Source organism: Somniosus microcephalus, unplaced genomic scaffold, assembly GCF_052327205.1.
Source record: "Somniosus microcephalus isolate GS21.2 unplaced genomic scaffold, FLI_Smic_1.0 scaffold114, whole genome shotgun sequence".
NCBI classification, from domain to species: domain Eukaryota; kingdom Metazoa; phylum Chordata; class Chondrichthyes; order Squaliformes; family Somniosidae; genus Somniosus; species Somniosus microcephalus.
The window spans coordinates 619,489-635,316 of NW_028225301.1; the positions used below are offsets into that span (position 1 = coordinate 619,489).

Below are 15,828 nucleotides of genomic sequence, written 5' to 3' on the forward strand. Positions count from 1 at the left end.
CTCATATCTCTTGATCCCTTTAGCCTTAAGAAATATATCTAACTCCTTCTTGAATATATTTAATAAGTTGGCCTCAACTGCCTTCTGTGGTGGAGAATTCCACAGGTTCACCACTCTCTGGGCAAAGAAATTCCTCCTCATCTCAGTCCTAAATGGCTTACCCCTTATCTTTAGATTGTGACCCCTGCTTCTGGACTCCCCTGCCATCAGGAAAATCCTTCCTGCTTCTAGTCTGTCCAGTCCTGTTAGAATTTTATAAGTTTCAATGAGATCCCCTCTCATTCTTCTAAACTCTAGTGAATATAAGCCTAATCGACCCAATCTCTCCTCAAAAGTCATTCCTGCCATCCCAGGTATCAGTCTGGTGAATCTTCGTTGCACTCTCTCCATGGCAAGAACATCCTTCCTCAGATGAGTGACCAAAACTGCACACAATACTAAAGGTGTGGTCTCACCAAGGCCCTGTACAACTGCAGCAAGACATCTTTGCTCCTGTACTCGAATCCTCTTGCTATGAAGGCCAACATACCATTTGCCTTCTTAACCACCTGCTGTACCTGCATGTTTACCTTCAGTGACTGGTGCACAAGGACACCCTGGTCTCATTGCACTTCCCCTTATCCCAATCTATTGCCATTCAGATAATAATCTGTCTTCCTGTTTTTGCCACCGAAGTGGATAACCTTGCATTTATCCACATTAAACTGCATTTGCCATGCATCTGCCCAATCACCCAACCTGTCCAATTCATACTGGAGTTTCTCTGCATCCTCCTCACAGCACACACGCCCACCCAGCTTTGTGTCATCTGCAAACTTGGAGATATTACATCTAGTTCCCTCGTCTAGATCATTAATATATATTCTGAATAGCTGGGATCCTAGCACTGATCCCTGCGGTACCCCACTATTCACTGCCTGCCACTCAGAAAAGGACCTGTTTATTCCAAATCTTTGCTTCCTGTCTGCCAACCAGTTTTCTATCCAAGACAGTACCTTACTCCAAATCCTGAGTGCTTTAACTTTGCATGCTAATCTCTTATGCAGGACCTTATTGAAAGCCTTCTGAAAGTCCAAATACACTGCATCCACTGGTTCTCCCTTATCTATTCTAACAGTTACATCCTCAAAAAATTCCAGTAGATTCGTCAAGCATGATTTACCTTTTGTAAATCCATGTTGACTTTATCCGATCCTGTCACTGCTTTCCAAGTGCTCTGCTATTACATCTTTTATAATGGGCTCTAGCATTTTCCCCACTACTGATGTCAGACTTACCGCTCTATAATTCCCCATTTTCTCTCTACCACCTTTTTTAAATAGTGGGGTTACATTAGCTATCCTCCAATCCATGGGAACTGTTCCAGAGTCTATAGAATTTTGGAAGATGACCAGCAATGCATCTACTATTTCTAGGGCCACTTCCTTAAGTACCCTAGGATGTAGATTATCAGGCCCTGGGGATTTATCGGCCTTCAATCCCGTCAATTTCCCTAACACCATTTCCCTGCAAATACTGATTTCATTCAATCCCTCCCTCTCATTAGACCCTATGTTCCCCGACATATCTGGGAGATAGCAAAATACAACAGCAAAATTCTGCGGATGCTGGAAATCTGAAATAACAACAGAAAACACTGGAAAAACTCAGCAGGCCAGGCAGCATCTGTGGAGAGAGAAACACAGTTAACGTTTCAGGTCAAAGACCTTTCGTCAGAACTGGAAAAAAGCAGGAAATGGAAAGCAAGTTTAGGGGCTGGGAAAAGGGGGAGGGGATGAAAGAACAAAAGGGAAGGTCAGTGATAGGATAGAAAGCAGGAGAGATTAAGAGACATTGAGAGATATTCAAGGCAAGAGGAGGTGGTAATGGGACAGGTTAAGGAAAAAAGGATGGGTCTAGATGATGTGTGAATTGCGCTGGCAGAATGAAGGACAGCTGCCATGTGGGAGGGAAGAAAAAAAGGCCAAACAAAAGTGTGGATGAAACAACGAAAATATATATATGTGATAGGGGCCGAGGTTATAATCTGAAATTGTTGAATTCAATGTTGAGTCCAGAGGGCTGTAGAGTGCCTAATCGAAAGATGAGGTGCTGTCCCTCAAACAGACACTGTTTGTTCTGGCACCAAGATGACTGCGCCTGCGCTTTGCTACTCACTGAACCAAGATGGTGGCCATTCACCTGGGCCTGTGACCAGGAGAAGCCCTGAAGCTGCAAACGCGGGACCTTCAGGTTATTATTCGGGGCTTGTAGCCTACAACAGTTGTTTATGAAGCCTCCTTGCCCACCCGCCGGTCCATTACTCCACTCCGTCCGGCTGCTTCTTCCCGATTTATTCGGAGTTCATGCCGCTGCCTTGCTGCTTGGCGTTTACACACACCGCGCGCGCATGCTCCAAACCCAGGCAGGTCCCGCGCCTGCGCACTGGGCTCCTGTGGTCCAGGTGTGGCACATTCTCCCCGCGGTGAATGCTGGGTACAAACCCAGCCATTGAAAGGCCACATTAGTGAATAGAACAGGCTTTACTGGGACTGCATTGAGCACTGAACCATGTTCATTCTGGCAGTTAGAGTGTGTTTCTGCTGATCTTACTATCCCCTATACCTGGACTGGAGATTGATATTCTGTATAAATGTTGAATGAAATCAGCTTTGTTTCAAACTCACAGTGTGTTGAGTATTTGATTTCTCCAGGATGGTGTAAGATGGGTTTACAGTGAATGTGTGTGAACGCATCAAGCATAGTAAACAAAGATGGTGAGCTCCAGATGCAAATAGCCACATGGGAATATGATGTTGTGGCGATAACGGAGACCTGGCTAAAAAAGGGTAGGATTGTGTTTTAAATATTCCTGGATATAAGATGTTTAGGAAAGATAGGAGGTGGTGTGGCAGTTTTGGTCAAGGAGATTATTACAGTGCTGGAGAGGGAGGATGTCCTGGAGGAGTCAAGGACAGAATCTATATGGCTAGAGTTAAGAAATAATAGACGTGCCATTACACTACCAGGTGTATTCTATAGACCACCAAATAGTGGGAAAGATATGGAGGAGCAAATTTGCAGAGACATTACAGAGAGATGCAAGAACTTTAGAGTAGTGGTAATGGGGAATTTTACCTATCCTAATATAGACTGGGATAGTAATAGTGTAAAGGGCAGAGAGGGGGAAGAATTTCTGAAGTGTGTTCAGGGGAATTTTCTTGATCAGTATGTTTCCGGCCCAATGAGGGAGGAGGCATTGCTGGATCTGGTTCTGGGGAATGAGGTGTGTCGAGTGGTGCAAGTATCAGTAGGTGTACATTTAGGAAACAGTGATCATAGTATCATAAGGTTTAGATTAGCTATGGAAAAGGACAGGGAGCAATCTAGAGTAAAAATGTTTATCTGGGGGAAGGTCAATTTCAGTGGGATGAGAACGGATCTGGTTCGGGTAAAGTGGAATCAAAGATTGGCAGACAAAACTGTAATGGAACAAGAGGAACAAGAGGAAATAGTTTGGAGACAGTCGAGGAACATTCCCACTAGGGGGAAAGGTAGAGCAACTAAAGTCAGGGCTCCCTAGATGACAAAAGAGATAGAGAGTACAATGAAGCAGAAAAGAGCGTGTATGACAGATGTCAGGTCGAGAATAGTTCTGAGAATCAGGCTAAATATAGAAAGTTCAGTGGAAAAGAGAAAAAGAAAATAAGAGGGGCAAAGAGAGGGGATGAGAATAGAATGGCAAGTAACATAAAAGGTAATCCAAAAGTCTTCTAAAGGCATATAAATAGTAAATGGGTAATAAAAAGAGGGGTGCAGACGATTAGGGACCATAAAGGAGACCTATGCATAGAGACAGAGTGCATGGCCGAGGTGCTAAAAGAGTACTTTGCATCTGCCTTTACCAAGGAAGAAGATGCTGCCAAAAACATAGTGAAGAAGGAGGTAGAGGAGATACTGGATGGGATAAAAACTGATAAAGAGGAGGTACTAGAAATGCTGGCTGTACTGTAGGATAGAGTGTACCTGTAGGATTTAGCAAACATTGTTAAGATTTTGCAACCATTATTAAATTACTATAAAATGTGAAATTGTATGTTAAAAACCTAAAAAGCCTGTATAAAATGGAGAATAGCATGATGGTAAAATTAAGCCAACATTATGTTAACTGCGAGAGTAGTGCTGAGGTGGTGTAGATCTTCTGTTATATTAAAAACAAGAAGCCAGTGAAGTACAAAACATTAAGTCTCAAAGTAAGATAGAGGGTTTTCAATACCAAACATCCCTTATCGCTGAAGGTTCAGACCAGTCTAGATAATGGGCTATGGGAAAGGCAGAAGACCTCTGTCGTAATTCATGGGAAGTCTGGCTATGTAAAAGTTCTCCTCCTCAAAGCTCACAGCAGAATAGGGGAGGGAATCATAGACCGTACTTGTGAAGGTCAGAATGGTGAGATAGCCCAAGCAGCTGCAATTTGCTATGTATTTTGAAGGGAATAAAAGGTATAAAGGAACAGCTATTGAACACTGAAAGCAGTGTGAAACCAGAGGATGAGAAGCTTCAGTCAACAGAACACAGCAAGTGAGTATTGTGTGCAGTTTTGGTCGCCTTACCTGAGGAAGGACGTTCTTGCCATGGAAGGAGTGCAGCGAAGATTCACCAGGCTGATACCTGGGATGGCAGGAATGACGTATGAGGAGAGATTGTGTCGATTGGGCTTATACTCACTGGAGTTTAGAAGATTGAGCGGGGATCTCGTCGAAACCTATAAAATTCTGTCAGGCCTGGACAGACTAGATGCTGGAAGGATCTTCCCGATGGCCGGGGAGTCCAGAACCAGGGGTCATAGTCTAAGGATAAGGGGTAACCCATTTAGGACTGAAATGAGGAAGAATTTCTTCACCCAGAGAGTGGTGAACCTGTGGAATTCTCTGCCACAGAGGGCGGTGGAGGCCAGTTCATTAAATATATTCAAGAAAGAGTTGGATATATTTCTTAAGGCTAAAGGGATCAAGGGATATGGGAAGAAGGCAGGGACAGGGTACTGAATTTGGATGATCAGCCATGATCTCATTGAATGGCGGAGCAGGCTCGAAGGGCCGAATGGCCTACTCCTGGTCCTATCTTCTATGTTTCTAAACTGCGCCACAGTCACTCGGAAGGAACACCGGGGTTCAATGAACAGACTGCGACTATCTTCTTGTTAAGTATTACTTTCACTGTACTGAATGTTTAATGCTTAATAAACCTGTTTTACTGATACACAATATAGCTGTGCCCAGAGTGGTTTGTGTAGTCACGGACTGTTTTACTGATGCACAATATAGCTGTGCCCAGAGTGGTTTGTGTAGTCACGGACTGTTTTACTGATACACAATATAGCTGTGCCTAGAGTGGTTTGTGTAGTCACGGACTGTTTTACTGATACATAATATAGCTGTGCCCAGAGTGGTTTGTGTAGTAACGGACTGTTTTACTGATACACAATATAGCTGTACCCAGAGTGGTTTGTGTAGTCACGGACTGTTTTACTGATACACAATATAGCTGTGCCCAGAGTGGTTTGTGTAGTCACGGACTGTTTTACTAAAACACAATATAGCTGTACCCAGAGTGGTTTGTGTAGTCACGGACTGTTCTACTGATACACAATATAGCTGTGCCCAGAGTGGTTTGTGTAGTTATGGACAAATTATTAGAAAGAGCTTTTAAAAGCTATAGATTGGCGCCCAACGTGGGGCTGTGACTATTAACTGAAACCAGGTCTATAGTGCATAAGGCAGGCGCTTGGATTTTTCAATGAAAGTCCTTGTTGAAAGTTAGGTTATCTAACAGATAGTGTCTCTTTAACGTACAGCAGAATGTCGAGTGAGAATTTTTGTGCAGACTTTAAAACGAAGTTAATGAAGAAGTGCGAGGATGCATAGTTACAGACATTAGTAGTAGAATGTCTAACAAAGAATAAGAGAGTATCTTTGAGGATGTTGTTGCGTTCATTGAGAAACAAGTTAAGGATGTTAGATTTGAATTTTGGAGAAACTCTAGACGGAATTGGGGACAAATACAAAATTTATTAAACAACTAAGAGAATACGTGTGCACACGGGAGAGTCATCCTGCTTCCTCAAAGAGATGCACTCACAGGGATAAACAGTGATACATTCAAGTTATATACAGTTCTATAAGCAACGCCCACTTACTATAGAATGGGGCGTATCCGTACAAACAGTGTCATAACAGTTGCTCTTTATTGGTTTATGTGGTTAGTCACTCAACTGTCGGGTCCACCCTTCAACTGTTGGACCCACCCCCCCTTGAACTCAGGTAACCCCTGACCATGCTAGCCACAGATGTGGATCATAATTCTACTCCCGCATTTCTGTTGTTATCTTTTCCTCGCTACAGGCCTAGTTTATAGTTTGCAACTTAGTACAATGTTGGTTTTTAATTTGTACCCTTATCTCATGTTTAGACACTGCTCTACTGAAGTGCTGAGAAGACACATATTCCCATGCCCTTATCACTTCTATGTGTCGTTGATGTTTAATATTCGACCTTGCTGCATCCCTGCTATCTGTTCCCAGCCGCATATTGTCAGTCTCTAATCTGAGAATTCAAAATAAACATCTTTGTCTTGAAACAGCTAACATAGTCAAGTATCACAGAATTCATTGGGAACTAGCTGGATCCTTCAGTCCCCCCTTCCAACCCCCTGAAAGGGCCCTTGAAGCAGGGTTGGAGAGTGTGCTCTCTACACTACGATAGTGTGATAAGCTGGGGGGATTATCGTATTGCAGAAATGTATATAGGTTTTCCCCGATCAAATATCATGAATAATGAAGGTTTTTCCTGTAAACCCCCCCCCTTCCCAATTTGTTCTATACTTCCCCCCCTCCCCCCGCCCCCAGGCCTTTGGCTATTCCAGGTAGGCTGCACATTTGTTGCATATGGTCTGGTGTGAATCCTGTCGGGGTGGCCACCCGTCGAGGCACCAGATATGCATCAGATGAGTAAAGTTAATATTTAGGTTCTCCCCAATTCATTATACAATCGCTTCATTATTCTTACACTTGATTTCTCCAGTAAGTTGTTAAAGTCATCATCTGAAACGCTTGAAGTAGGAGCAGTACAAGCATTAACAGTTTTAACCATGTGTTTTGCTATTTGTTTCGCCCGAGTCAGTTTACATTTCCTGCATGTCATACATTACAAGGTCAGGACAATTCCTAACTGCACCACGACTAATATATATGTGAAATCAGTCGGATCCATGGGTGGATCTGTATATTTAGTCCCCAGTCTATCCTTTCTCCTCCGCCCGCTGCTCCTGTTGCTGCATCATATGATCTGGTAGTAACGGCCCTGATCTGATCCCTTACTAAAATTCAATTCACTGTTCCAGTGTTCCAATTCTGCCCCGCCTGGGGTATCCTCTGTTTCTTCTATCTTTCCTGATGTTACCCCACCTGGGGTCTTTACATTGCTTCAGATCTTCTCTTTCGGTGTGCTCAATTAATTTGTTGGTGCTGGTTAGTCATGGGCATGAGTACCCAATTGGCTTATGTATCAAAGTCTTACTACATAGTGTATACATATATCAAATACACTATCATTACAAGTTGGATAACTACCAGAGCGTGTGAAATAATACAAACCTAAGGGTGTGCTGATGTATTAAGCCCAATATCCCACCAATGTGAGTTGTCCCCTATGCTGTCAATTTCAATATCTATTCTCAAGTTGTCTTGCTCCAAAACATAAAAATGCTTTAGGGAGGAGTTCAGTCGCATCATGAGCTCACTGAAACCCCTCAAACAACAGGGGAATGTCGTATCCGAGTATCCGAATTGTGCCACATAATTGTGTAGCTCATACTTAAAAACGTGTTGGTTGATCACCTCATCCTGGATTCGTACTGGTTTTTCCCCACACTGTTGCCTACAAAAAACAATTATTACAGTCAGTTAAATTCAGACTTACAATCATTTCAAGCGACATTACAGTTTAACATCTAATCAACAAATCATGGACTTAAAAGATTCTCCAGATCTCTCTTTTACTCATATCCATCCTGTGGATAATTCTTACCAAACATGATTTCTCCTTAGCCCTCAATTGTCCCAATCCAAATTCTTCAACCTCAATTTCAATCCCTCTAACAGGTACCAGTGTGTTTAACTCTATTCTGATTGTTTCATTAATTAGATAGTTTCTCGATGGAGTATGTGTCAATGCTTTAAAAGTTGTCTCACTCTCCTGAGCCACATTAACTATTTTATGTCTTGCTGTTGTCAAGTAACTGAGCATGTCTGAGACCCATTCTTCAGTGCAGATTCACCATATATTCCCGGATGGTAATTACCTCATATGTAACAAATCACCTTTGCACACTCATATCTCAATAGTGTGCCACACGTGCCACCCGATACAAGCCTTTCTCGGGCTTTCAGGTATCTTATCAAAAGATTGTAGTCATCTGGAGATCTTTGCTCATCTTCCTCTGCATGGTCCCGATGTCTTGGGTAGTGGCCAGGCTATCAAATTCAGTTTTCTTAAAAAGTTCATTAGAGGCAGGGACACAAATGTCTCCAAGAGAAAGCTATCAATTTACTATTCTTAACTACACTTTCCTGACTTTCACTAGAAAATTTTGAAAGTTCATTCAATAGTGTAATTCTCCTGTTTCAATTTAAACCCTCAATCACTTTCCTTTAATTACCATTCATATCTCATTCATGAGCCCTGGAGGAACTTTACTGTCCAGTACAATATTTAAGATAGAAAACATAGATCAAACGTTCTCACTTGATCCAAGTTATTAACACTTTTTATTTATCATTATTTTAGAGGATCTTTTATTTTCCCAAAAGTAACCCAATATATAGTGCCTGAGTCCATTTTGTTATTACAAAATTATCCCAAAATCCAAACAACAGTACTGTTGGACTGACAGAAATAAAATTGAACATTGACAAAACCTATCAATTTATCTTCCATTTCCAATTTCAGAAACAAGTGATTCCCAGGCTAGGTGGCTTACACAGTGTTTTAACATTAGAGACAGAAGTGCTGCAATTAGTTTACAAGGTAACTTCCATATAACAAAAGAAACCTGAAATGACAACAGAAAATGCTGGAAACACTCAGCAGGCCAGGCAGCATCCGTGGAGAGAGAAACAGAGTTAACGTTTCAGGTCTGGGACCCTTCATCAGAACTGGAAAAAGCTGGAGATGTAACAGATATTAAGCAGGTGCAGAGATGGGGGGGGGGGGGGGGAGGTTTAGGAGGGGAGGAAGAAATAGAAAGAACATCCTGTACTTTTGTAAGAGGCAGGAAAGATAAAATGTTGCAAATGGGAATGACAAAAATCATACTGCATGAAAAATGGGGGCAGGGATAATTATCTGAAATTGTTGAACTCAATGTTGAGTCCGGCAGACTGCAAAGTGCCCAATCGAAAGATGAGGTGCTGTTCCTCGAGCTTACGTTGAGCTTCATTGGAACAATGCAATAGCCCGAGGACAGAGAGATCAGAGTGGGAGTGAAGTGGTGAATTAAAGTGACAGGCGACCGGAAGCTCAGGGTCACCCGTACGGACTGAACGGAGGTGTTCCGCAAAGCGGTCGCCCAATCGGTGTTTGGTCTCCCCAATGTAGAGGAGACCGCATCGTGAGCAGCGAATACAGTATATTAAATTGCAAGAAGAACAAGTAAATCGCTGTTTCACCTGGAAGGGGTGTTTGGGGCCATGGACAGTGGGAAGGGAGGAGGTAAAAGGGCATGTGTTGCATCTCCTGCGCTTGCACGGGAAGGTGCCAGGTGAAGGAGCAGGGCTGTTGGGGGTGATTGAGGAGTGGACCAGGGTGTCGCGGAGGGAGCAGTCCCTTCGGAATGCTGAAAGGGGAGGTGAGGGGAAGATGTGTTTGGTGGTGGGATCACGTTGGAGGTGGCGGAAATGGCGGAGGATGATCCGTTGAATGTGGAGGCTGGTGGGGTGAAAGGTGAGGACAAGGGGAACCCTATCGTGGTTCTGGGAGGGAGGGGCAGGGGTGAGAGCAGAAGTGCGGGAAATAAAACGGACACGGTCAAGGGCCATGTCAACCACGGTAGAGGGGAATCCTCGGTTGAGGAAAAAGGAAGACATGTCAGAAGCACTAGTATGGAAGGTGGAATCGTCAGAACAGACGATAATCCATCGTGACTCTGCTTGAAGCCCAGGGGTTAATTTATCAAAGCATAATTTTCCTTCTGTCACTGTGGGGACATATTAACTAACTTAACTTTAATAATGTCCAATATCTTTAAATTTCACACTAAAGTTGCTGCTTGGTGAACTTAAACAGCTGTCATTGGAAAGGGTTAACTCCTCTGCCGGCTTTAAGAAGGTGGAGCAAAACATTGTCAGGCGCACGCAATTGTGTCACTTCACGTAAATTTAAAAAAAACTTTCCTGAAAGAAAAAGACTTTCACACTTTAACTAAATACAAACAGAACAGATAAAACAAAACAAAATAGTACATGCTTGCAGAAAACAGTAAATTACATCATATTTCTTATTGTCCTTTCTTCAGATGCCTTTCCAAAATACTGTAAAAACATGGAATATAACTGGAGAAAAATTAGTTTTTCACATTTAAGCAAATCAAATCAAACTGCTTTGGAAGATTTCACCATAGCAACCGCGACTCCAAGGTTAAATCTTAGACTGAAACTTAATCTTTTGTTAAACAAACTTTTTTTTTGTTCTTCTCAGTTTTTTTTTTTAAACACCAGCTTAACTTAAATTAGTTCAAAGTTTTTTTTTCAATTCTGGGGCACAATCTTATTCGCACAGTCTTAAAACTTCCAAAATCCAAGACAAGACAAAAGAGTTAAAGACTTTTAACACAGAGAAGTGGGTGGAGCTAAAACAAACATGACAGAATCTTTCTTTTAAAGACAGACTTTTCAGACAAAAGAAATACTGTAACTTCATCAACATTCATAGTCAGGAAAACTTTCACACTTTAACACACACTTTCACACAAACTGAAATTCCAGCATTTTTTTTTAAGGTTCCTTTCACTCAGCAAATATTGTGTTTTATTTGTCTTGGCACAGACGTTAATAACTTCCATGTCGGTAAAGCTTTAAGTTTCTCTTTTTTTTCCTTTTTAAAATCGGTGTCTCAGCAGCTTTTCCTGGCTTTCCAAATCCCTGTTTTTTTTCCTTCCTTTGCTGAGTTTCCAAATTAGATCTTGTTCCTTCTCTATCTCTCCCTCTCTCTCCTGCACTTTATGTTTAACCACCTGGCTATGTTTCTCTCTTAACCTGTTGTTTTTTTTTTGAGACAGGCTTTCCGAAATAAAGTTTATTTTATTTTTTTCCAAAGGGGACTCGGTCTCCTTTGATTAAACGTTCCGTCAATTATCAATTCACGGACACTCCCCACGGTGTTTATCCTTCCTCAAGAGCAGCAGCTGATCAGGAAGCTACTTTCGAAGTTGGATCTATTACACAATTGTTACGTGTATTCTTATACTCTATCTTATACTTTATCAGCACAAACGTATCACCTTATACTCTAAATCAGAAATATACACTTATGTCTAATCAATTCCATCAGTCCATGGTCTCCACGAGGAATCATTTTACTATGTGGGTAATTTAATACTGACTTGCCAATACGGTTTTAGCCCCACCGGTGACGAGCGAGTCCGTGTTCCTCCTAAAAGCCTTCCGCTGACTTATCCGCTTAGGACACGATGCGAACTCACCTTAGCCGTCACTTCCAGTGTCTTTCAACTCATATGGTCCTTAGGTTACCTGCAGCATCCCACTTCTGACACCAACTGTTAGATTCGAATTTTGGAGAAACTCTAGACGGAGACGGAATTGAGGACAAGTACAAAATTTATTAAAGAAACTAAGAGAAGCTTGTTAACAAGGGAGAGTACCCTGCTCCCTCAAACAGGAGATGCACTCACGGGGATAAACAGATTCATTGAAGTTATACAGTTCTATAAGCAACGCCCACTTACTATAGAATGGGGCGTATCCGTACAAACAGTGTCATAACAGTTGCTCTTTATTGGTTTATGTGGTTAGTCACTCAACTGTCGGGTCCACCCTTCAACTGTCGGACCCACCCCCCCTTGAACTCAGGTAACCCCTGACCATGCTAGCCACAGATGTGGAGTGTAATTCTACTCCCGCATTTCTGTTGTTATCTTTTCCTTGCGACAGGCCTTGTTTGTGCCTTATCCTTCTCTGTCGAACAGGCCGGGTAATCGCAAGGCCACATTGATTCATGTGTTCTGAAACTTAGTACAATGTTGGTTTTTAATTTGTACCCTTATCTCCTGGGAAACAGGGCAGTGTTTAGACACTGCTCTACTGAAGTGCTGAGAAGACACATATTCCCATGCCCTTATCACTTCTATGTGTCGTTGATGTTTGATATTCGACCTTGCTGCATCCCTGCTATCTGTTCCCAGCTGCATTTTGTCAGTCTCTGTTCCAAGACTTTAAAAAAATCTTTGTCGTAAACAGCGAACATAGTCAAGTATCCCAGAGTTCACTGGGAACAAGTTGGATACTTCACTATCTTATATTGATGGCCTCTAGTTATGCTCTTCCCCACAAGTGGAAACACTCTCTCTGTATCTACTCTGTCAAAACCTTTCATCATTTTAAAGACCTCTATTAGGTCACCCCTCAGCCTTCTTTTTTCAAGAGAAAAGAGACCCAGCCTGTCCATCCTTTCCTGACAGGTCTACCCTCTCATTTCTGGTATCATCCTTGTAAATCTCCTCTGCACCCTCTCCAGTGCCTCTATATCCTTTTTATAATATGGTGACCAGAATTGTACGCAGTGCTCCAAGTGTGGTCTAACCAAGGTTCGATACAAGTTTAGCATAACTTCACTACTTTTCCATTCTATAACAATTCAATTCTATAACAATCGATCCCAATAATTTAACCCAATGGGTTAAAGTCTTAAGTCCAATTTTGTCAGCACGCTGCGACATTCGATGTCTGCAGATAACGGCAGATAAATTCTTAAAACTGCTGGATCTCTTGCTCTGCCATCAACCTCTTATCAAACTGGAGCTGGCATTGCCTAATATGGTCGTCTCTGGCTACTGCACAGTCCAGAGACACAAGTCTGCATTTTCTTCAACACACATCAACAACGTTAGAAGCAGTAAAAACACTGTGGCCTTCCTGGGGCAGCACAAACCACTAGTCTCCAGACTTTTCTTATCCCAACATCATATTTCTGATCGAAACATTCTATGATGTAAATATCCAAGGCCAGTTGGTTGCAAACACCAGCTGTTGCTCAGTGAAATCTCTCTCTCTCTCTAATGATACCAACCACATTTTCCCTGATATCGAATGAACTAAACATGAACACCTTTCAGAAGCTGAATTAACCGAGGTCCATATGCCAACACCCCTCTCATCTTCCATTTACTTCAATTGAAAGGAAACTGACAGATTGGACCAGTCAGGATTTGAAAGATATTTACAACAGATTCTAGATGTTCTTAGAGTCGGAATCTTTCTCTATTCTGTCCACTCGAGGAGTTAAATAACAGACTTTCTCCTGTGAATATAGAGCTCGGGTATTGGGCTGTGATGTGTTTACTTGTTCATCTTGTTGACTCTAAACCATTGCCAATTATTTGATGTGATCTGTTTACTTGTACGTATTTTTAAAAATACACTTGCCGAGTGGATTCAAATTTAAATTGAAAGCAGGTTTGCAGGCGTGATGCTCTATTCACACATTGAAGGTGAGAGAGATGCTGTGGGACACACGCTAAGTCCAGTAGCTGAAAGTGATTAACAGACTGGGTTTTGTGTTTAGTGATCCCGGGCGTGTTACCGAGACCTTCCCTGGATACCAAGGCTAGGAGAGGCACACGGGAAGGTTTGGGGAGCTGGGGCTTGTCTATGAGAGTAACCAAAGGTATGAGAACTGAAATAATCTCGAGTTACAAAGGAGAAAAGGCCCAAAAATGGAGCAGTCAGTAACAGGACATCAATTTGTCTCCTCTTAACTCGGAGACATCAAATATTGACGCACTGTTATTTGAAATATCAAAATATTAAACTCCAGCCCAGTTATAGGGGGCATAAACATCAGCAGAAACAAACTCCAACTGTCAGAATGGACACAATTCAGTTCGGGATGTATTTAACAGCAGCAAAAACAGCAGAATCCAACCTTGTGTAATCACTTGTGAACTCGCTTGTGTCTCAGCAGGTGGGATGATCGAGCGAATCCCTTTCCACACACGGAGCAAGTGAACGGTCTCTCCCCAGTGTGAACTTGCTGGTGTCTCAGCAGGTGGGATAACTGAGTGAATCCCTTCGCACACTCAGAGCAGGTGAATGGCCTCTCTCCAGTGTGAACTCGCTGGTGTGTCAGCAGGTTGGATAGCGCAGTGAATCCCTTCCCACAGTGAGAGCAGGTGAACCGTCTCTCCCCAGTGTGAACTCGCTGGTGTGTCAGCAAGCTGGATGACTGAGTGAATCCCTTCCCACAGTGAGAGCAGGTGAACGGCCTCTCCCCAGTGTGAACTCGCTGGTGTGTCAGCAGGTGGGTTGAATCAGGGAATCCCTTCCCACACACGGAGCAGGTGAACGGCCTCTCCTCAGTGTGAACTCGCTGGTGTGTCAGTAGGTGGGATGACCGAGTGAATCCCTTCCCACACACGGAGCAGGTGAACGGCCTTTCCCCAGTGTGAACTCGCTGGTGTATCAGTAGGTGGGATGAATTAGCAAATCCCTTCCCACACACGGAGCAGATGAACGGCCTCTCCCCAGTGTGAACTCGCTGGTGTGTCAGTAGATGGGATGAATTAGAGAATCCCTTCCCACACACAGAGCAGGTGAATGGCCTCTCCCCAGTATGAGCTCGCTGGTGTCTCAGAAGGTGGGCGGAATTAGTGAATCCCTTCCCACACTCAGAGCAGGTGAACGGTCTCTCCCCGGTGTGACTGCGCCGATGAATTTCCAGCTGGGACGGTGAAATGAATCCCTTCTCACAATCCCCACATTTCCACGGTTTCTCCGTGGTGCAGGTGTTCTTGTGTCTCTCCAGGTTGGAAGATTAGTTGAAGCCTCGTCACACACACAGAACACATGTACTGTTTCGCCCGCTGTGAATGGTGCAATGTTTTTTCAGGCTGTGTAACTGGTTAAAGCTCTTTCCACAGGCAGTGCGCTGGAACACTCTCACTCGGGTGTGCGTGTCTCAGTACTATTCCAGTCACACTAATGTTTGAAATCTTTTCCCACAGACAGAAGAGACAAACATTTCTCCTTCCACATTTAAAGGCTGATGATATTCAGGTTCTGTGTAATCGAATGACTCTGTCAGATCTTGACGTGATGTTTGGTTTGAGTTTCCCGTCTGCAAATCCTCCCCTTCTAACACCCTGTAAAAGGAGTTTACAAAACTCATCACTGTAAACACAGGACAGAAATTCAGAACAGACAATTCTAGTTTCTGTGGTACATTCTTTCCTCTCTTGTTCCTCCAAAACTGTAAATCCCCGTCCCACATATTGTCCCTCCTCCCTGTGTTAAAAGCCAAACACATCGCACGGCACAAGAAAGTTTGTCCTCCTCTCCCTGTTTTCGCCACCAACTCTGGCTGGGTTCAGTTCGACACTCACTGGTTCCCCTCCTTCTCCTCCGCTGAAGGTGCTGACTCTGGTTGAGTTCAGTTCCACACTCACTGGTTTCCCTCCCTCTCCTCCCCTGAAGGTGCTGACTCTGGCTGGGTTCAGTTCTACACTCACTGGTTCCCCTCCCTCTCCTCTCCGGAAGCTGCTGACTCTGGCTGGTACTGG

At 43.2% G+C, this 15,828-nt stretch overlaps 1 protein-coding gene across 1 annotated transcript; it reads right to left on the bottom strand.

Annotated features, from left to right (window-relative positions):
• Window positions 1-6,878: 6,878 nt before the first annotated feature.
• LOC147082751 (uncharacterized) lies at window positions 6,879-15,083 on the bottom strand (the record flags this gene model as incomplete). Its single annotated transcript, XM_085980337.1, has 2 exons — window positions 6,879-7,916; window positions 14,196-15,083. A coding segment is annotated over one exon (879 nt), but the record flags the coding sequence as incomplete, so codon positions are not given.
• Between the last annotated feature and the right edge of the window lie 745 nt (window positions 15,084-15,828).